This window comes from Leiobunum rupestre, chromosome 9, assembly GCF_980474605.1.
Source record: "Leiobunum rupestre chromosome 9, qqLeiRupe1.1.hap1, whole genome shotgun sequence".
Taxonomy (NCBI): domain Eukaryota; kingdom Metazoa; phylum Arthropoda; class Arachnida; order Opiliones; family Sclerosomatidae; genus Leiobunum; species Leiobunum rupestre.
The window spans coordinates 25,923,150-25,945,203 of record NC_143392.1 but is presented as its reverse complement, the minus strand read 5'-3'; the positions used below and the strand labels follow the sequence as shown (position 1 = coordinate 25,945,203).

The window sequence follows — 22,054 nt, the reverse complement described above, 5'->3', positions numbered from 1 at the left end:
TTGTTTGGTCTTTGCTTCTACGCTGTGTGCTTGGCCTTGCGTCAATTGCGTGTATGGGTGGGTGACTGGGTGTCGCCAGTCTGTCTACTCTACACTCTACACACAGTATAGAAGAAGCGAATTTAGCAGTTAGCAAAAAGAAATACAAACAGTCTCTCTCTCAGTAGGCTTGTTCAGGTCGGGTCTATAGGGAAACGGTAGCTTGCTGCCTTTGACTGTATTAGCGTCTATGGGAAGATAACCTGGAGATAAAGATGTTTCTACATATTGCTTAAGCAGATTTATAAATCTCTATTTAACACTAAAATTTTTTGAAATACCCATAATAACTAACCTACAAAGCCTATGCCCTAGCACATATTGTCAAGAAAAGATAATTTGACCATAAATGATGAAAGCCTGATTTTGAAGGTTAAAAATGATAAGTGGCTAGTGGCCAGTTTTTTAATTAAACTGCATAAGCTCTACTGGCCACACGTCCAGTTTAAAAAATTCCTTATTTCTCAGCCTGTTTCGCTTCTCTTTTTGACGCAACGTTGTTATAAAAATCCCGGAAAATGATAACGAAAATAGTTGTTACATTCTCTATCAAACGTAAACAATAATTAGAAATACACCGTACTTAACATTAACAATTTAAATGGAATTGCCAAAATTACGAACGATAAATCAATTTAGGGGCGCGATTGTCAGGGGTATCAGTATACAGGGGGTTTCAAAAGGTTATGCAAACATTTTAAGGAGTTGTAGGGGCTGAGTTGAGCGGTGTCGTCCTCCAACGAATCAATTTCCTATAATTGGGCTTCTTAGAATTGTATCAGCTAATCCCCAACGCTCATTCCTCGAATTTAGAAACCAAGTCTCACGCTTATTTTACCTAGAAATAGAAGCTATTTTGTCATTAGGCCTATTTCTTAGCTCATACTTTAAAGGATTATCCGTATCGCATTTTACTCACGGCAATAAAATTGTTATCTTGTCATAGTTCCTACTTTGTTCTTTGCTTTCTTTCTAACGCCAAAGGCTCTATTTCGTTCTTCCCTAAAATTATTGTTTTATAGTTTACGCAATCTTCTTCACAGCATAATTTGAACTTTTTACATTGTGCTTCTCTATCGTTATACTGTCTACGGCATTCACTTCACGATTCTTTACAGCGACTCCATTCCATTATCCCAACCTCCTTCGTTACAGCTGTCTATTTACTAATTCACCCTTCGTCACCACTGTCTATTTCCTACTTCCCAATTCACCCTTCGTTACAGCTCTATTTCGTAATTCACCCTTCGTTACAGCTCTATTTCCTAATTCACCCTTCGTTACAGCTCTATTTCCTAATTCACCCTTCGTTGAAGCTATATTTCCTAATTCACCCTTCGTTACCACTGTATATTTCCTACTTCCCAATTCACTCTTCCTTGCAGCTGTCTATTTACTACTTCTCAATTAACCCTTCGTTACAGCTCTATTTCCTAATTCATACTTCGTTACAGCTCTATTTCCTAATTCACCCTTCGTTACAGCTCTATTTCCTAATTCGCCCTTCGTTACAGCTCTATTTCCTAATTCACCCTTCTTTACAACTGTATATTTCCAACTTCCCAATTCACCCTTCGTTACAGCTATATTTCCTAATTCACCCTTCGTTACAGCTATATTTCCTAATTCACCCTTCGTTACAACAGTATATTTCCTACTTCTCAATGCATCCTTAGTTAAAGCTGTCTATTTCCTACTTTGCAATTCACCCTTCGTTACAGTTTTATTTCCTAATTCACCCTTCGTCACCACTGTCTATATCCTACTTCCCAATTCACTCTTCGTTACAGCTCTATTTCCTAATTCACCCTTCGTTGCAGCTGTCTATTTCCTACTTCCCAATTCACCCTTCCTTACAGCTGTCTATTTCCTAATTCGTAATTCACCCTTCGTTACATTTGTCTATTTCTTTCTCACCAATCATCTCATTAGTTGTAACTGTTTATTTCTTTCTACACAATTTTATATTTCCTTCTTTTCAATCTTTTCTTCTTTAGAGTTTTCAATTAACTTCTCTTCAATCTAATCTTACATTACAGCTATCTATTTCCTTCTCACCAATATTTCATTCATTTGTTTTCAATTTCCTTCTCTATAATCTATTCATCCATCTATTTTCACCCAATTACACTTTGTCTATTTCCTTGTCCCTATTGCTACAATCGCCCATTTCTCACTTTTTCTTCGTTACAGTTTGTCTATTTCATGCTTCTAAAATCTACATAGCGTAAATGTTTGCCTGCTTCCTTCAAGTATTTATTTTGCACAGAACGAAATGTTATTTTCGACATGAGTTTAAACTTCGCGTAAATGAAAAGTTGAAACTTCTTCGGCAAGTTCAAACGACGTCGGTTAATAAATAGTACGCGACAGTTTCCAGACAAACTCGAAACAACTTTTCAATACTATTATTATCAACAACAAATGACATATACATTAAATAAAAGACATAACATGAAAGACAACGCGAAAAACATTCTAAACATTGTCAAACTTCCACGTACGAATATTATTTTAAAACTTCACGACGTTACTCTCACAATAACGAAATTTTCTTTTCTAATTATTCTTAATGCAAACTCAAAGTACGGGAGCTTCCGCCACAGGGTGAGTAAAAACCATTGGATAAACGCACTAATAATCAAATCATCACTTCAATAATAATTAAAGCGAGCCAATATCAAATTTATTACGAAATAATTATTTGCATTCACTGTAGTACATTTCTATAAAAGGTCCGTATTCCTCGTAACGTACCTGTGTGTCGTGCGTTTGACTCTTAAATTTCTAAATTTATCAGACTTGTAAAGTTCTAAAATTATCAGTCTCGTAAATTAAAAAATATCAGATTTTGAAAAGTTATCACTCTAGAAAATTAAAAATTTAATCCTTAAAAAAATATCAGACCTGGAAATTTGAAAATTTATCACTTTCTTTTTGAAATGTCACATTCGTAAGCTTTAAAAATTATAAGACTCAGAATTTTAGAATTAGAAAATTTGGTATACTTAACAAGCTAAAACTGATCGAATTCCAAGTCATTACGGGGGTGGTTTGAGTTGATTCAAGGGTTACGCAGCCGCCTGTGTTATTTGCAACGAATGTGATAAAGCAAGCTTCAACTTTCATCTGAGACAATGATTTATTATTCAAAGTTATCATTTCGAACTTTCGCAAGGTTTCCGAAACATTTCCCCGACTAATCGCTCGCATTATTTTTGATAATGGCTCCAAAAAGGGACGCTGTATTCCGCTTCTATGCGCCACACAAACGCTTCGCTTCTCCTTTTGACGCAACGTTGTTATTACATCCTCTATCAAACGTAAACAAAAATTAGAAATACACCTTACTTAACATTAACAATTTAAATGGAATATCCAAAATTACGAACGATAAATCAATTTAGGGGCGCGATTGTCAGGGGTATCGGTATACAGGGTGTTTCAAAAGGTTATGCAAACATTTTAAGGAGTTGTAGGGGCTGAGTTGAGCGGTGTCGTCCTCCAACGAATCAATTTCCTATAATTGGGCTTCTAAGAATTGTATCAGCGAATCCCCAACGCTCATTCCTCGAATTTAAAAAACCAAGTCTCACGGTTATTTTACCTAGAAATAGAAGCTATTTTGTCATTAGGCCTATTTCTTAGCTCATACTTTAAAGGATTATCCGTATCGCATTTTACTCACGGCAATAAAATTGTTATCTTGTCATAGTTCCTACTTTGTTCTTTGCTTTCTTTCTAACGCCAAAGGCTCTATTTCGTTCTTCCCTAAAATTATTGTTTTATAGTTTACGCAATCTTCTTCACAGCATAATTTGAACATTTTACATTGTGCTTCTCTATCGTTATACTGTCTACGGCAGTCACTTCACGGTACTTTACAGCGACTCCATTCCATTATCAAAACCTCCTTCGTTACAAATGTCTTTTTCCTAATTCACCCTTCTTCACCACTGTCTCTTTCCCACTTCCAATTATACTTCGTTAAAGCTCTCTATTTCCTAATTCACCCTTCGTTACAGCTGTCTATTTCCCACTTCCCAATTCACCCTTTGTCACAGCTGTCTGTTTCCTACTTCCCAATTCATCCGTCGTTACAATTGTCTATTTCTTTCTCACCAATCAGCTCATTAGTTGCAACTGTTTATTCCCTTCTACACAATTTTCTATTTCCTTCTTTTCAATCTTTTCTTCTTTAGAGTTTTCAATTAACTTATCTTCAATCTTTTCTTCCCTACTGTGCATTACAACTATCTATTTCCTTCTCACCGATATTTCCTTCGTTTGGTTTCAGTTTCCTTCTCTATAATCTTTTTATCTGTCTATTTCCTTCTCACCAATATTTCCTTCGTTTGGTTTCAGTTTCCTTCTCTATAATCTTTTTATCTGTCTATTTCCTTCTCACCAATATTTCCTTCGTTTGGTTTCAGTTTCCTTCTCTATAATCTTTTTATCTGTCTATTTCTTTATCACCAATATTTCCTTAGCTTGCTTTCAATGTCCTTCTCTATAATCTTTTCATCTATCTATTTTCACCCAATTACAGTTTGTCTATTTCCTTGTCCCTATTGCTACAAACGCCCATTTCTCACTTTTTCTTCGTTACAGTTTGTCTATTTCATGCTTCTAAAATCTTCATAGCGTAAACGTTTGCCTGCTTCCTTCAAGTATTTATTTTGCACAGAACGAAATGTTATTTTCGACATCAGATTAAATTTCGCGTAAATGAAAAGTTGAAACTTCTTCGGCAAGTTCAAACGACGTCGGTTAATAAATAGCACGCGACAGTTTCCAGACAAACTCGAAACAACTTTTCAATACTATTATTATCAACAACAAATGACATTTATGTTTGATAAAAGACAAAACATAAAAGACAACGCGAAAAACATTCTAAACATTGTCAAACTTCCACGTTCAAATATTATTTTAAAAGTACACGACGTTACTTTCACAATAACCAAATTTTCTTTTCTAATTATTCTTAATGCAAACTCATAGTACGGGAAATTCCGCCACAGGGTGAGTAAAAACCAATGGACAAACGCACTAATAATCAAATCAACACTTGAATAATAATTTAAGCGAGCCAATATCAAATTTATTACGAAATAATGATTTACATTCACTGTGTACATTTCTATAAAAGGTCCGTAACGTACCTGTGTATCGTGCGTTTGAATAAAAATTATCAGACTCGTAAATTAAAAAATATCAGACTTTGAAAATTTATCATGCTAGAAAATTAAAAATTTTAACCTTCAAAAATTATCAGACCTGGAAATTTGAAAATTTATCACCCTAATTTTATTTTTAAATGTCACATTCGTTAGCTTTAAAAATTATCAGACCCAGAATTTTAGAATTTTAAAATTTGGTATACTTAACAACCTAAAACCGATCGAATTCCAAGTCATTACGGGGGTGGTTTGAGTTGATTCAAGGGTTACGCAGCAACCTGTGTTATTTGCAACGAATGTGATAAAGCAAGCTTCAACTTTCATCTGAGACAATGATTTATTATTCAAAGTAATCATTTCGAACTTTCGCAAGGTTTCCGAAACATTTCCCCGACTAATCGCTCGCATTATTTTTGATATTGGCTCCAAAAAGGGACGCTGTATTCCGCTTCTATGCGCCACACAAAAGTTTCGCTTCTCTTTTTGACGTTATCAAACGTTATCAATAATTAAAATACACCGTACTTAACATTAACAATTTAAATGGAATCGCTAAAATTACGAACGTTAAAACAATTTTGGGGCGCAATTGTCAGCTGTATCGGTATATAATCTAAACTGACAGTTCGTTGTCAGTTCAAGGATAAAAACTATATTTGTTAGCGATAATAGATAAGAGGTCGTCGTCATGGAGACCACGGCGAAAACAACGCGAGGATTAATAGCACTTGGCAGTAAAGAGGGTATCGATATGCGCGCGGCTGGTCAATAAATTAGCGCTCGAATAGGCAAACACGCACCGTCTGCACAGCGATAAAGGCCCCCCTTCAACAAGTGCCTTTCGCAATTAAGCCTACGATCCATATTCTAGATAATCAACGATGCTGCTTAACACACGTGAATACAAAAATATTTATATACAGGCCTACCCGCTATAGCCGAGTCCAACGATATTAGAAGTCAATAACAAGAACTTATTGAACTTTCAAACTATTCGCTACTATTTTTTATTAATATTATAAGTATTTAATATATACCTTATAGAGAGAAGTATTAATCTTCCCATACTGCTAATATTGTACCATTAAAACATTTACCTTCGCATGTACCTTTCTTGGCGAAAGACAAAATAGTGCAATCAAATTCTTGTTTTCAAGTACCGTGCTGTTTCCTTATTTAAAGGCCGAAAACAGAGAATCAATTTTCTCGTCCGCGAATTTTGACCCCCGCTAAACTGAACTTGACGATTTCCTGAGAAGTGACAGAGTGGACAGCTTGACCGACGGCCCAGACCGTTTTTGAATAGAATATACATAATAATACATCCAGAATTGTCAGAGACGTCGATCAAGTGGTCAGAGACGTCGATCAAGTGGTCAGAGATGCCCATCAAGTGGTCACTCGTCAAAATATTTAGTACAAGATTAGAGGGGTGGATATTCGCTCTGTTCTCGGTCTATGACCTTATTTTACGCCAAAAATGTTGGACTTTCTATAAATAAATATGTAAATACCCTTAAGTAATTTTTACTTTTTTCGTCGTTAGGCGGAATTATAAAGGGGGTAAATGTTCAACCCGCTCATTGGTAAGTACGTTGAGCTGGAAAGGTACAAGATCCATTTTAATGATTGTATATGGACACTTCTCTCGTAAGATATATATTATGAACGTCTGATAATAAGAAAAATACATTTTAAGCTATAATTTCTACGAATATGAACTCATATACGCGTAACTTTTATGTGTCCCCAAACATATCTCCTAAGTAAATTGAACACAGAATAAATCATTAATTTTACACGTGGATATCATTAGAAGTATCACCACAGTGAGACCAAAAAATTCCTTTCTCTAATAACTTCTCGTTATTTACTTCTACTAACATTTAAGTTGTAGTGCATGGCGTGTTTATACCAAGCTTACATTCGAATGTAAATGGTTAAATGAATTCGTCCTAATAATGTCTCTCCATTTTACAGGAAAGACGGCGTAGAGAAGTGTCATAAGTGGGCGACTAATACAACGCAACAGATAGATTTAGCACTGAATATATTTTTTATGGTGTACTATTTTATACGTGTACGTATTCGCGCCTTCTGACGCTGTTCTCCGTCGGTGGTTTTGTTTTGTTTCAATTGTCGTTCTTTGGTTTTCCGTAGTTCATCGCGGCCAGCGACAAACTGTGGTTCATGCTGGAACTATATTCTTTCGTCGATTACTTCACCATTCCGCCGTCCTTTGTATCAATCTATCTCGATCGCACATGGATCGGTAAGGAGCCACCCTCCACCGAGGGGCTGATCACTTCATGGTTTGCCTGGACAACGAATACAGGCAGGGATAACGCCACGAATATTCAGTGTACTCCACGATTATGCGGAGTACGTAGAGATTATTCAATCTCGCGAAGATTATATGGAGTACACTGACCACACCGATTTTAAGCGAAGAGTGTGCGGACCACACCGATATTAAGCGAAGCGTACGCGGACCACACCGATATTAAGCGAAGAGTACGTGAACCACACCGATATTAAGCGAAGAATTCGCGGACTACAATGAGATTAAGCTTAGTACGAAAGATTTCTGTGCAGTAGGCTGCTATTAAGCAAAAGTACTGAGTACGTAAAATTTCACGGTGTTTGCGAAGATTTCGCGAATACGCTGATATTACGCAAAGAGTACGCGGAGTACACTGAGATGACGTACTCCCATTACTTGGAGTGATCAGTCCCCCACCCCCGCCTAATTCACGGTAAAATTCTCCGAATATTCTCGGTAAACATCCATCAATCAATGGATAAGCACAGCGTGTTATCTCCTCAAATTCGACCGCTTGACCCTATCCAACCACGAGACTTGACCTTTTAGAAGCAGAGCAAAAGAATATCTTTGAAACTAGACACGGCAGCGCTCAGTTTGAGTTTTGGAACATTCGTTTCGATGTTGTAAGTTTATTAAATACCAACTCACTATACGTGAGACAGACACAAAAGACTGAATACGTTCAACTATATTTCTTTAAGCCCGATTGCCCAAAGAGCGTAGGAAAAAAGTCCCATATAAGCCAGACATGTTGGAGTTTAGCTTTTTTAAGGGGATATAGAGAAGTACATTCGATGGTGGATCCACATTTGGGGTGAAAAGTCCTTTTTTACAGCTTAAGGTAAAATTAGGATGCGTGCGCCTTTCCCGTAGGCTTTCCTCCGAGCTTAGTTGAACGATGATTCGTTCATAATAGATTTTGCTAAGAACTTCACTGAGTAAACTTCGGGGAAGCTCCTATCCTACGCTAAATCGTTCAAAAACACTGAAACTCCCTTTAACGAATATCTAGCAGGGTTGTTGATTTTTTTTATTTTTTTTTAAAAATCAAAAACATCGATTTTTTTTATTTTAATCAGATTTTTTTGATTTTAATCGATTTTTTTTATTTTTTATTAATTTTTGGTTTTTGTCACTTATTAAAAGCAATATATAAGCTCATTGATATAATTATTATTTTTGTATAAATAATATTCAATAGTAGACAGTTTTATCATGTCAAAAAATATTTATTCCAAGAAATAAGTATATTTGTATCACAGGAGTAACCTTGAAGTAAAACTAAACAGTGTGAGAAAAAATTAAATGCCTGGGGTGTTAGTGGCCCTGGTGAAAACTTATGTATGGGTGGGTGACTGGGTGTCGCCAGTCTGTCTACTCTACACTCTACACACAGTATAGAAGAAGCGAATTTAGCAGTTAGCAAAAAGAAATACAAACAGTCTCTCTCTCTCAGTAGGCTTGTTCAGGTCGGGTCTATAGGGAAACGGTAGCTTGCTGCCTTTGACTGTATTAGCGTCTATGGGAAGATAACCTGGAGATAAAGATGTTTCTACATATTGCTTAAGCAGATTTATAAATCTCTATTTAACACTAAAATTTTTTGAAATACCCATAATAACTAACCTACAAAGCCTATGCCCTAGCACATATTGTCAAGAGTAGATAATTTGACCATAAATTATGAAAGCCTGATTTTGAAGGTTAAAAATGTTAAGTGGCCAGTGGCAAGTTTTTTAATTAAACTACCTAGGCTCTACTGGCCACAGGTCCAGTTTAAAACAATTCCTTATTTCTCAGCCTCCGAGAGTCCATTATTTTCAAAAAACCAAAAATGAGGTTGGGAAGGGATCGTGGTAGTGATAGGTAATAGTGTAATATAATGACAAAACAGGTCTAAAATATAATAATTCAATAGTAAATCTCTCATTTATGGAAAGTTAATACCTTTTAAACAATCTTTTATAGGAACAGATTTAAATCAACGATTTAAAAAAAATCATTTGATTAAAATCGCGATTTAAATAGCTGATTTAAATCAACTTGATTTTAATCAAACAACCCTGATATCTAGTTACTTTCTAGTACCTCGGCTGTAGAAGAAATCGACGAATGTAAGAGGTAACATCATATCATTGAGCCATGGATTCCCTTCTGACCAAAACCTTCATACAGTTATCAGTTTAAACATAAGAAAAATAATATAATTCTATAAGTGAGACACCGCCATAGACGTAATATAAATAGCGTCTTCTCCCGCCATAGTTCACAGCCGTTTGTGGCGTCATCCATTGGCGGTACAAAGAGCTACATTATTATAGTTTACAAAAATATTTTAAAATTTTATATTTAATTGAATCTCTTTTCCCCCGTTTCACCGCCATTTTCCCGTGGTACCTACTCCTCTCACACGGGGGCGCCTATACACCAAGTACGGAAGAAATCGCCGTTTATATAACGTCTATGGCAGTGTCTTACTTATAAGGTTGCAATATATTTTCATATAGTTTAACTTTTAGCATTGAAGCGTCAGTTTAGTTAGAAAACTCGCAATATTTTTAAGAATTTCTACCTTTTGGCTCTGCTTTTAAAATGAAGCTCTTGCAAAAATTGTTGCCGACTTGACGCACCCTTGGACACTGGATGTTGAACCCCCATTTTTCCCACAACCAAAAAATCTATTTGTAGCAGTCATTCGGCGAAATGATATCGCGATATCCGCGTTGCTTCATTGATAATTACAACGAAAGATAGTGAATCCGCTTCATCTTTTGTGGTGGCGCTTTAGGGCTGCGGTTTCTTCGAGCTCTTCGGTTGATGACAGTTCCCGACATTCTACAATATCTGAATGTGCTCAAAACCAGCAGTTCCATCAGACTGGCTCAGCTGGTCTCCATCGTCATCAGTGTCTGGCTCACCGCCGCTGGGATCATTCATCTGGTAAGTTGCAGCTGACCATACCATTCCGCTAACTGTCCCAACGTTATTTAGCAACCGACCATGCCATCACGCTGGATATGACGTTAATTTTTAGATAAATAGAAATGGGTCAAAACATTTCATAATCGCATTCTCAAAAACGTACCATAAAAATTTCTAAAAAACGACTCAGGGTCATTCAATCGACCTTGAAGCACTTTTTCAAGGTTATTCAAAAATCATCTCGAGAACATCAGTTTTCATGGCATTTTACGCGGTGGTATATTGAAATCTGGTTTTTCTAATGAACCAAAAATTGAACCTTTAACTACTTATCCGTTGTCTTTTTCAGCTCGAGAATTCCGGCGACCCGCTGGAGTTCATAAATCCGAACCCAATGACATACTGGGAGTGCGTGTATTTTCTAATCGTCACAATGTCGACGGTGGGATACGGTGATATTTACTGTAAAACTACATTAGGAAGAGCCTTCATCGTTTTTTTCATCCTAGTGGGATTGGTAAGTGCGAACGAAACCTTTGATTACACCTATATATAATTATCCTTTCTAGCGCAGTCTCGTAACACACTATCTTTATATAATTATATTTAGAACTTATTCAATCAGAAAAGTAGTTAAATTTTGAGCGTATTTACACAGTTCACGCGCCTGTAGTGTTTTTTGTCGTAGTCTGAAAACCCTATATTTAGATTAAATTTAGGCCGACTTCGATTTTGTTTTTGCCGAGAGAAATGTTTTTGTCCGAAAGTTTTTTAAGTTTTTTGGTAAGTTTCGGCCGCTCAAAATTTTATCTATTATTCGCGATAGACAGAATACCAATTTCTTTTACATTTATACTAATTATTAATTACAATTTCCGTATCATAGGGATTAACGATATTTCGCTCTGCACAAATGAAACCGATCTTTTTTGGTTTTTGTTGGAGTTTCATTTTCTTTCCCCGATTCTGCATTACAACGTGGAGAACACAAAAATTAACACGCGACAAAATATATAATAACATTAATTTTATAGCCGCTAACTGAAATCGGTATCAAAGCGCATTCTCACCAAGGACCTTTGATTGCACAGTTCTTTATCAAATATTTACTATCGCTATTATTCCCGCGAGTGAAAAAATTTGTATTAAACTTTTTATATTAAATTTTCAAAGGTTAATTAATTCTAGATGAAAATTTTCAAGGTTAAATAATTCTAGATTATATTTTTGAAGGATTATTAATTCTAGATTATATTTTTGAAGGATTATTAATTATAGATTAAATTTTCAAGGTTAATTAATTATAGATTAAATTTTCAAGGTTAAATAATTCTAGATTAAATTTCAAGGTTATATAATTCTAGATTAAATTTTCAAGGTTAAATAATTCTAGATTAAATTTATCAAGGTTTATTAATTCTAGATTAAATTTATCAAGGTCATTTAATTATAGACTAAATTTATCAAGGTTAATTAATTATAGATTAAATTTTCAAGGTTAATTAATTCTAGATTAAATTTCAAGGTTATATAATTCTAGATTAAATTTTCAAGGTTAAATAATTCTAGATTAAATTTATCAAGGTTTATTAATTCTAGATTAAATTTATCAAGGTTAAATAATTATAGATTAAATTTTCAAGGTTAATTAATTCTAGATTAAATTTTCAGGGTTAAATAATTCTAGATTAAATTTATCGAGGTTATATTCTAGATTAAATTTATCAAGGTTATATTCTTGATTCAATTTATCAAGGTTATATTCTAGATTAAATTTATCAAGGTTATGTCGTTGAAGGAAAATGGGGTTAAGACTAATTTTGTTTCTTTCGAACCAACTATCGAAGTCCGGGTGTATTTGCAAATTAAAAAGGCCACGAGAAAAAAGGTCGGATAAAACCCTGACAAGGGGTTCCTTTAGCCGGGTAAAAATTATAAAATTGAACTTGGAAATCAGTGTCACCACGAGCGGGCTTGAGCTCCGTTATAACGGCCCCCACGACACCCCTTTATTATTGCAGATAACTATACGGTTACGGAAACGCTTGATATAAGGGGCAAGCCCTGGGGCCCACACAAGCTACACGGACCCCGATAACACGTCCCGTTTTCCCTTCTCTAGCGTCGAGCATGTTCTCAATATATCATAGCTAGCGGCAGATAAGAGCTGGAAGGCCGGAGTACACGATTAAAGGTCAAAGGTGACGGTGCGCGGGCTCGGCTATGACGTTAATGTTCTGACTGACGTCACAAACCTGATTTTAACCCAATCGCTGATCTTTGATGTAGCCACGCGAAATGCATTCTGGGCGAGAGAAGCGGAACAATCCAACATGACCTACCACCAATTGTCAATGTAGTATCCAAGTTAAGAAAAACATTTCCACGAAGCGTTAGTGCCTCCATGGGTCTTAGGCGCGCCCATTCCAAATTATATTATTATTATTTCTTTACCGAGTAACGAAAAATAGCTTTACGGGAAAAAAGACCAAAGTTTTGGTTAGGAAAAAAAATTATTTCGAATGACCCCCCCGTCCGAAATTGAAGAAAAAATTCGCGTCTATAAAATTTAATATCAGTGTATGAATTTCCCCCATAGATTACTTTTACCCGTTAAAATTTCCCACCTCCAAACTTTCGTTTATGGAATTGACGGATTTTTTCCCTTTCAAAAACGTATAGAGCACCCAAAATGTGTCGCCTTATGATTTCTCTTTGACTACTAACCAGAGTTTTTATCCGAATAGTTTTTAAAATAGATTTATTTATCAACCCTTTATTTACCAAAAAAAAATAATTTTGTTTATTTTACGTTATTTTGAATTATTAACACGTTGTTTTTATTTCCCCCAAACGATATGTCCATAAACATAACCGTGTGAAATTACTAATTTCAATCTAAACAACCTCGAATACCCAAGTTTCCGCTTGTAGACACGAAAGCGTAATTAAATTTTCAAGAGAACGGATTAAGAAGGAACGGCTTGTAGCGCCCCCTATGAACTTATTCGTTGATTAAGTCCCCCCCCCCCCATTCGGAATTAGAGCCTATTTGACTTTCTCATTTCGTCCGGAATAAAAGGATCGTCAAATTACATATTAAAATTACTTTTCAACACTTATTAACTAAATTTATTATTTCCAAAATTACATTTTAGTTTAGGTGAATCAAATTAAAAAGTAATTACGTGAGAATTTTTAAAGCCGTCATTACAATTTAGCTTGAAATATGCGATTAGACTCGTCGACCCTCTACCCAAATAGGGACTTGTTACCGAGTTTTATTGTACTACATGTAAAGTGCAGAAGTAACACTCACCGAATTTTAAACCGGAAGTGCAAAATGGCTTCCGAATTAAACACCCGATTAAGCCGAGCTTGGTGTTAGTTTTAGCAAAAGTAATATAAAAAAATAAGTGTGACACTGAACGCTATATGGGTTAAGGACAGTCTGATGTGATTGCTTAAAGAGAGTTTCCATAACTCCCTACTCTCTTTGTTGGCACTGACAGGTTAGTTTGATAGCAACAAATACAAGTTAACTTTGCTTTCCAATTCATTAACTCGTCATTATTTTTACTTTTAAAAGCGTTTAAATTTTGTATAGGCCTTGGCTGCTCAGTCATAATTCTCGGGCGTCGTTACCTGATTAGTATCAGCTAGCGGAGAGTTGTCAGTCCTTAGGCAGGTTACGATTTATTTGGTTATTGTCTAAACAGACTTTCATTAAAATGTTACCATTGGAAGAACAAAAAGGGTCACACTAATTTATTATATAACTTATGGTTTTTGGGATTTCTATAATAATGAAAAGGCATTAAAGGTTTATGTCTCATCGTTTTACATTTAAGGATTTAAAGTACTTTATTATTTTCATAAAAAATATGTTTATTTCTATTTAAAATTTTCTTGCCATGGTTAATGGCAAAGGCGTAGGGTTTTTGCAAAAGCCAAGCCTTTTTCGCTGTAGACCGTGAAGTTATTTCGTTAACTGACATTGTAATTTTAAAATCACCGTAAACTTATCTTAACAGTAACTTTGTTACGAATATATTTTCCCATAGAATATTTTATTATACTCCCAATAGAAAACGCGATAAAAATATAAGGAAAATTAAATATCCTAAGTTTTTAGCGATTTGAACACGTTAAATTTTACATAATTTTCTTTACCATTGACTTAACTCGGGTAAAGATTTTTATCTCAGTTTTAAATCATTTTGGAGCCGCTAGGGCGTCGGAAAATTCGACGCGGTTGTGTAGGGTAAAGAAATTTACAACGGAATGTGCTACGGTAACAAGTCCCTCTAGAGGTAGTTTGTTCATGGTAGACTAAATTATCATTTAAAATTTGGCAATACGACTACGTGGAGATATTTTAATATAATTTTGATGAAAATAATTATTGTTTAAAGAGAGTATATTCCACATTGATAAATTGTCTGCTAAAGTAACTAGCGTCAGTTACCCCAGGCGGCAGACATGTGAAATTAGGTGATCCAAAATAACTATTTATCTTCATACTCAATTTAAGAGCGTTTATACAAGTTAACCCTAAAGCTTTAGTTGCGCGTTTGTTAACGGTTAATATAAAGAAAGTCTTTGTCTTACTTATAGAACGAGAAGAGAGACAAAGTAAATATTGCAGTGTCCAGGTGGCGCTACAATCCGTTCATTTAGTTGCCCCGCAAGTGACTCTCTGTTGAATGTCCATTGAAACGCCATCCTAACGGTTTTCCGTGATGAGCCCCAATAATTATTTAATTAAAAATGGGTTATACCAAAGGTTAATAATATTCTTTTACGAGAGAAGTATCCGCTTACTGAAAATGAAATATGTAACTTCGCCGGCTCCAGGCAGTTTCCAACAGGGGCGTTATTACTACGCTTGATAATGTAAAATGTTAAAATGTTTAATGATGTAAGAATTAACTTATTTATAAACTATACATTCCCGATTTAAAAGTTTCGGAAAATCATAATATGTATTTCGCATATTTCTAAAACGATTTAGAAAAATCCACGAGAACTCGCGAAGGTATACATGTTTCAAACAAATAGTATAATGAGATTAATACTTCTCTCTTAGATATATTATACGCTTCTGGTTATATTTGAAAACATATGATTAAATATAGGCCTATAAAAGAAATATTATTTAAGCAAAATTTAAAGTGTTACCTCGCATATTATCGATAAAAATAATGGTTTTGATCCAAGTACCTCGGACGAATGTTTGAGCTATACCCTTTAAAGTCCGTAATTTAAGGATAAGTTGGGCGTTACGATGGACAGGCAACGTTCAAGTCACCGTTAAAGGGGAATTGTCACCACTCTAAAATTGGTTAAAAACCATTTAAATGGATAGAGAACGTCCGAAAATGGTTATACAAAAAATTTCATGTTAATATTTCCAGTATTTTATTTATTATTAGCAACCAAATTTCGGGTTTTATCCCCCCCGACTCGAGAATCTCAGAACCGCTTGGTTGAACCTACCTGCAGCGCCATCTCGTGAACGAAATATTATTTTCCCCGGTTTTATCGTTTTCGGTCGGAGCTGTCGTCTGCTACGACATTCTCCTTGGCTTTTTAACCGAGTTATATTCGTAGATTGTAGTTTATCGTGTTTTTAAAATGCCTTACACGCCACCCTTCTCAATTTTTTTCCGCTTGATTCTTTTGGCGCTGCACGTAGGTTCAGCCGCGATTTCTGAAATTTTTGGAGCCGTTTGATGTAGTTTGCGGAAAAAGTAGCGCAACTTTTTAAATACCTTTGCAATAACTATAAAATTTTAGGGACATAATCATTGATATATTTTCTATCATTCTGTAAAAAAACCTCGTAAATTTTGGTTTTGGTGACAATTCCCCTTTAAAAGCCGATAATCCGGGAGAAGAATGAAGACCACACTTATATAAGAGCGACTTCAAAATCATAGTTTGAGGGTCTCACTCGAAATGCCACACAGAGACACTGCATTTCACCGTAGCTGTAGTAAACCTCTAGAATTCCACCAACTCTGTGGTAGTAGTTGTAGTTTATGCCTTGGCAACATGCAATAAAAGAAACCGCAACCATAATCGTTTAAGTGCGTTAACCAATCACATAATCTTCCAAAAGTTAAGTGTAAGAAAAAACTACACCGTACGATTAAAATAAAAAGCAACGCTTTCTTAAGAACACTTCCCCGCAATTTTCGGCGATGTTAATTTCACCAGAAAGCTAATACCAAAAATTCAAAGCGAATTAGAGTGGATCATTCGGCGTGTCAACTGCAGGGTGTACCTATTAACGTTGTAATATAGCGCTGTAGAAAATGGTACGCCTAAGCCTTATCACGGAGACAACCATGTATGGATTTCTTTTAACATATTTTTTATACTATATCGTATTAACAAAAAGCACATTTAAATTGAACCCCAGCATGAAGGCTACATTTTACTGCACATTATTTCATAGTCGCATCTAATAGATTTTAAATGTATTATCGGACTACGAATAACGAATTAACTATCGATAGAATCACGAGGAATATATGCATGTTGTATGAAAAATAATTTCATATTTTTCTTTAAATAAAAAGCGAATTTTCTTAACGTACGTGAATCGATACGATAAATTTATTTATAATAATTAATCGAATTTTTTTTACTAGTGCTTTGTATTATATTTTTTCCATAGTAGATTTTGTGATAATAAATTTTGACTTAATTATTATTATGATAATTTTTTTCATTTATGGAATTTGTTTTAACTAACAATAGCGTGATTATTTATAGGGTGGTATTTAATCTTTCGTCCTGGTTTCCAAGCGTACTAAACATTAATCCCCCGCAACCAAAAGTGATGAAAAGTTATGATTTTTCTTTCATTCCTTTAGGCCGTCTTTGCAAGTTGTATTCCCGAAATCCTAGAATTAGTAGGAACTAGACCCAAATATGGCGGCGAATACAGGCGGGAGCATGGCAAAAGGTACAGCCTGTGGTTTGAACAAACGTAAACACGAAACAATTGTTTAAAGAAAAAAAGAGTAAAAGAAATTAATAGATTACGATTTATAATCGGACAACATTAGTACGTATTTCGGTTACTGAGAACGTACAGAAGCAAGAACTACTACCTAAGACAGACTGACAATCGAAATTCAAATTGGAATAGTAACACCATCTGTAAGGGGGGTGTTTTAATTTTTTTCTGACACAACAATTGACAATCTGACAACTATTTTCCTATTTATGTCGTTAAATTCAATTTATGTGGCGGGAAATAAATCAGGGATTAAATCGATTTAATTATACACATTTTATCTTAAGATTAAAGAAAACGTTAAGAGAGTATCTTAGGTAATAGATCACGCTAGCCGGCCTGGGAGCTAGACGTTCTCAGTAACCTAAATAGGCTCTTGGTAAAATCGGGAGAGAAGCGTCAATGTTTTAAATAAGGAAATTAACGGTAAAAGCGGAGGATATTCCAAAACTTAGTTTGATAAATAGAAAATAAGTGTTGTGTGTTCGATTGAAGCATGCTAAATGGTGTACGCATACGTACCGAACGCAGCAGCGTCCTTGGTCCGAAATTGGGCGGAAATAAATGACATAAATATTCACCAAGAGGCTGCATATTTGCAATGGTCTATAGATCCCAGAGTAGCTTTCTTTCAATTCTTTTCCTTCCTGTTATATTCAAAAAACCCACTAATCACTAATTCCTTGTATCCACGTTTTTGAAATACCACATTGCAACGTATATTTTATCTTTGATTTTAATTTTTATTATTATTTCTGTGCTTGACTATCTAATTCTTTGTGTGGCAATCATGACTTCATTTCTGTGGCATAGTTTATTTGTTTTGATGCCCGAAGCCTTTCACAAATGATTATGACGAGGAGAAGGGCGTGTCTTGGAAAAGGCGTGCGACATGTTGATTTTTATAATTTTTGGAAGCTCTATATGAGTCGTGCCTTTTAGAGAATTCCGTGCATTTCCCACTTTCGATCAAGCATTTTTTCAGTATTCCTTTTTATATTTTATTTTGTTTACATATTTTACAAAATCTCATTGAAATCATCCATACCGCCGAGCGTTTTGCCTTTCAGCCACTCTAAACGATATTCCGCGAAAGCACGCCTTCGCATTTGCGGAAGGTGTTATTCAACTACGGGTTAACAGATAGACAAGCGTCGTATGAGAGGAAGATAATGGATAAGAAGATGCGTTAACGGAAAATATGCTTATTAGGAAGAGCCGTTAACTGGAAGAAACGCCTCTTAAGAAGGGGCGATAACGGGAAGAAACGCCTCTTAAGAAGGGGCGATAACGGGAAGAAACGCCTCTTAAGAAGGGGCGATAACGGGAAGAAACCCCTCTTAAGGGGCGTTAACGGGAAGACACGCCTCTTAAGAAGGGGCGTTAACGGGAAGAAACGCCTCTTAAGAAGGGGCGTTAACGGGAAGAAACGCCTCTTAAGAAGGGGCGTTAACGGGAAGAAACGCCTCTTAAGAAGGGGCGTTAACGGGAAGAAACGCCTCGTAACGGAAAAACCACTTATTATGAGTTTTTATTATTATGAGGCTGAGAGATGACACGCTCGGTCTTTTAACCAATGGCTAGGTATCCTTTTAACATAGCCTTTTCCGAAATGAAACAACGGAGAGTCTTAATGTTGCCAAAAGATTGGCAATTTGCGAGAAATAGATTAAACTCTCCGTCGTTTCGTTTCGAAAATTACGAATGGGATTATTTTTAGAAAATCTAGAGGCTTAGAGACGAGCGAGAAAGCGAGAGTGAAAGCAAATTTCACGCGATGGATGCAAAACCGTGAAACGTTTTTCTTAAGATTTTATTAGTGGAGCAAATTTCCTTCTTTATGAGTAAAAATTAGACGCCCGTCGGTGTGTTGTTAGAATTCAGTGGTCACTTTAAACAAAACCAAAAACCCAATGACGCATTAAATGAATTACAATTGTCCGAAAACGTTCTCCCCACCGTCCTTTACGATGACCTCTCTATAGGCTGTCTTCGCAAGTTGGATCCCCGAAATCACTGAATTGGTCGGTCACCCGTCCAGATATGGCGGAGCCTACAGGCGGGAACTCGGAAAGAGGTATCGTGCGATAGATATGTAACAAAACAAATACCAAAAAACCATACGCAAATAATTCAGATATATATAGAAAAAACCATTAAACAATCCAGACATTGAAACTAACTTTTGGTTGCTTTTGTGACGGTGGCGGAGTTTCGTAGTGAAATTAATTTTTAATCATTAATAGGGCCTTTCGCTCACTCGTTCCGCTAGATGGCGGCTCTAGTTACGATTAACGTTCGAAATAAACCCAGCGTCCGCATCTAGCGGAATTCGAGGAAGCACGAAACGCCCAGTTTTCTTTCAAATAGATCCATTCCGAAAGTCAGTCGGTGGAAATTTCCTTCTTCATATCTCACGAACAACTGCTTCCCCTACGTCGTAACGTCGTCATCCCTCACGTGGGACAGACGACGTGATGACGTAGGGGAAGTGAGTCTTCGCGCGATAGGGGAATGCTATTTTGACCGATTGATATTCGGAATCGAGGTTTTAGTTGTCATTCGTGTAAACCTCCCGAACCCTTTAGAGGAAACCCGATTTCCCTCTTCTGTATTAATTGGTAGACTTCTTTGCTTTATTCATTTTATTTGACCTTTCCTTTCTTTATTCTTTGGAACTAATTTCACCTTTGTGGCATTTATTTTCTCTTCTTAACCTTTCTCTGGCACGAGCTTGGCTGCAAATAAAAATCAGCTCTCCAAATGATCAAAGCCCCAGTTCGTTTCCATAGCAACGAAAAAAAATTAAAACACGATAACAGACCCCCTTGCACCGTGCGTTGTCTCAATAACACGAAGCTAACGAAAGAAACCGTTACATAGAACTTTTTTTTCTTTCATTTGTTTTTGCTGTTTCCACCACAAATGGCGACATGGAACAGTGTACTAGATATTCGGCTTAGAATTATTATTATTTTGGACCTTCTTATAAACGCGAAAGTTTCGCCCCCCTTCCCCCTTTCTTTGGAGAGAGAAAACTATCTCTGTTTTTTTGTTACTTTCACTTTTTACAAAAAAAAATCAAAAACCAACCATGCTGGCACTATCTTTTCCGCCTTAAAAACATGCACGTGATTGTTCTCTGGCCACTCGCAGGCTGTATTTGCTAGCTGCATACCGGAGATCATAGACCTGATTGGTTCACGACCAAAGTATGGTGGAACGTTCAAGTCGGAACGGGGAAGGAGGTAATCTCGCTCTATCACCAACAAAACAATTTAAATATTTTACAAAAATTACAAAAAAATATTTACAAAAAAAAACCATTTGTTTGTTTAAACGTAATCTGTTTTTCTTTCAATCTAACCATTTTTCGATTAGTTTTGTTGATTTAATCGCGTTTGTTAATTCGCGATAGAAACGGCGTAAACCAATCGAGTTTCGTAAAAACGCCGATAGATGTACCGCTCGTACGCTAGTGGGCAATTTAGATAATACGCGACTACACCATCTATCGGTTGTAAACGGCACTAAATTTTTATCCTTATTGAAAAAACCTAGTGGAGGAGGATAAGGAGGTGAAGAAAACATTATCCTGTATTTCTACGCGTAACGTTTGATAAATACAACTCCTTACTAGGCGACTCTTCTAATGACTATACTGCCGAACACCAAAAGTAGCTGCTGTAGTGATCGCATGCTCTGAAACGTCGATAGAAATTGCACGAAACATTATCTCTCTTTTATCATTTCTTTTCATTTGGTCGCAGATCGAGCTCAAAGTCGTTGACGACTATTTACCGGGCAGTATAGAGCCGTGTTTTTCTTAGTCAATTGTTAACTGTGTTGCATGCCTGATGTTGTTTAAAAGTACTTTGAAAATACCAAAAGTAACTTGGTAGAGAGCATATTTCTAAATTAATATAGAGCCGTTGAAAAAAAGCTTTTACGTAGTTTTTCTCATCGTGGCTTAATATTACACACAGTTGATTTAAAAAAACGCAATAAACTGAGAAACCGTCACTGTTGGCTACTTTGTAACCGAATTAACTATAATAACTATTAACCCTTTCCCTCGTTTTTAATTTTTTCCCGGCCTTTATATCTTACTAACGTTTTTTTATATTTATTCTCAAATCATTTGATCGGGACCCCCTTGAACTCTTCATTCTTGGCTAACGATTTTCTTTTTGCATGACGACCAATTCGGCGCGAATAGACACATCGTCGTCTGTGGCCACATCACCTACGAATCTGTCTCTCACTTTCTCAAGGATTTCTTGCACGAAGACAGGGAGGACGTTGACGTCGAAGTTGTCTTCTTGCACAGGTAGACGCACTACGCCATTAGTTCCTTCCCAACAAGTCTAGAAACGTGTCACACAATCATATCATTCGGGAAATAACGAGGCGTTGTTGCAATGTGATCTACCAAAAGAGACTGGCGGGGTCATTCCAGGTCAATTCGACTAGCGAAAAATTTGCCTAATTTATAATTTTCATAATATGTTTTCTACTAGTATAGTAGCTTAAGAAAACTAGTTACCCAAAGGT

At 35.9% G+C, this 22,054-nt stretch overlaps 1 protein-coding gene across 20 annotated transcripts in view; it reads left to right on the top strand.

The window, feature by feature from the left end:
* The window catches only part of slo (calcium-activated potassium channel slo), a 116,082-nt gene that overhangs the window by 59,407 nt on the left and 34,621 nt on the right, over positions 1-22,054 (top strand). For 10 of the 20 annotated variants that reach the window (XM_090157603.1, XM_090157602.1, XM_090157598.1 and 7 more), the window contains exons 3-10: positions 2,626-2,646; positions 5,044-5,064; positions 7,203-7,302; positions 7,383-7,494; positions 10,337-10,488; positions 10,820-10,987; positions 17,355-17,446; positions 21,720-21,830. In XM_090157603.1, the coding sequence (XP_090013729.1) occupies positions 2,626-2,646; positions 5,044-5,064; positions 7,203-7,302; positions 7,383-7,494; positions 10,337-10,488; positions 10,820-10,987; positions 17,355-17,446; positions 21,720-21,830 (777 nt within the window). Of the gene's footprint in view, positions 1-2,625; positions 2,647-5,043; positions 5,065-7,202; positions 7,303-7,382; positions 7,495-10,336; positions 10,489-10,819; positions 10,988-17,354; positions 17,447-19,485; positions 19,578-20,656; positions 20,749-21,719; positions 21,831-22,054 lie in introns of all 20 variants that reach the window. The other 10 variants (XM_090157608.1, XM_090157601.1, XM_090157604.1 and 7 more) reach the window with 5 other exon arrangements.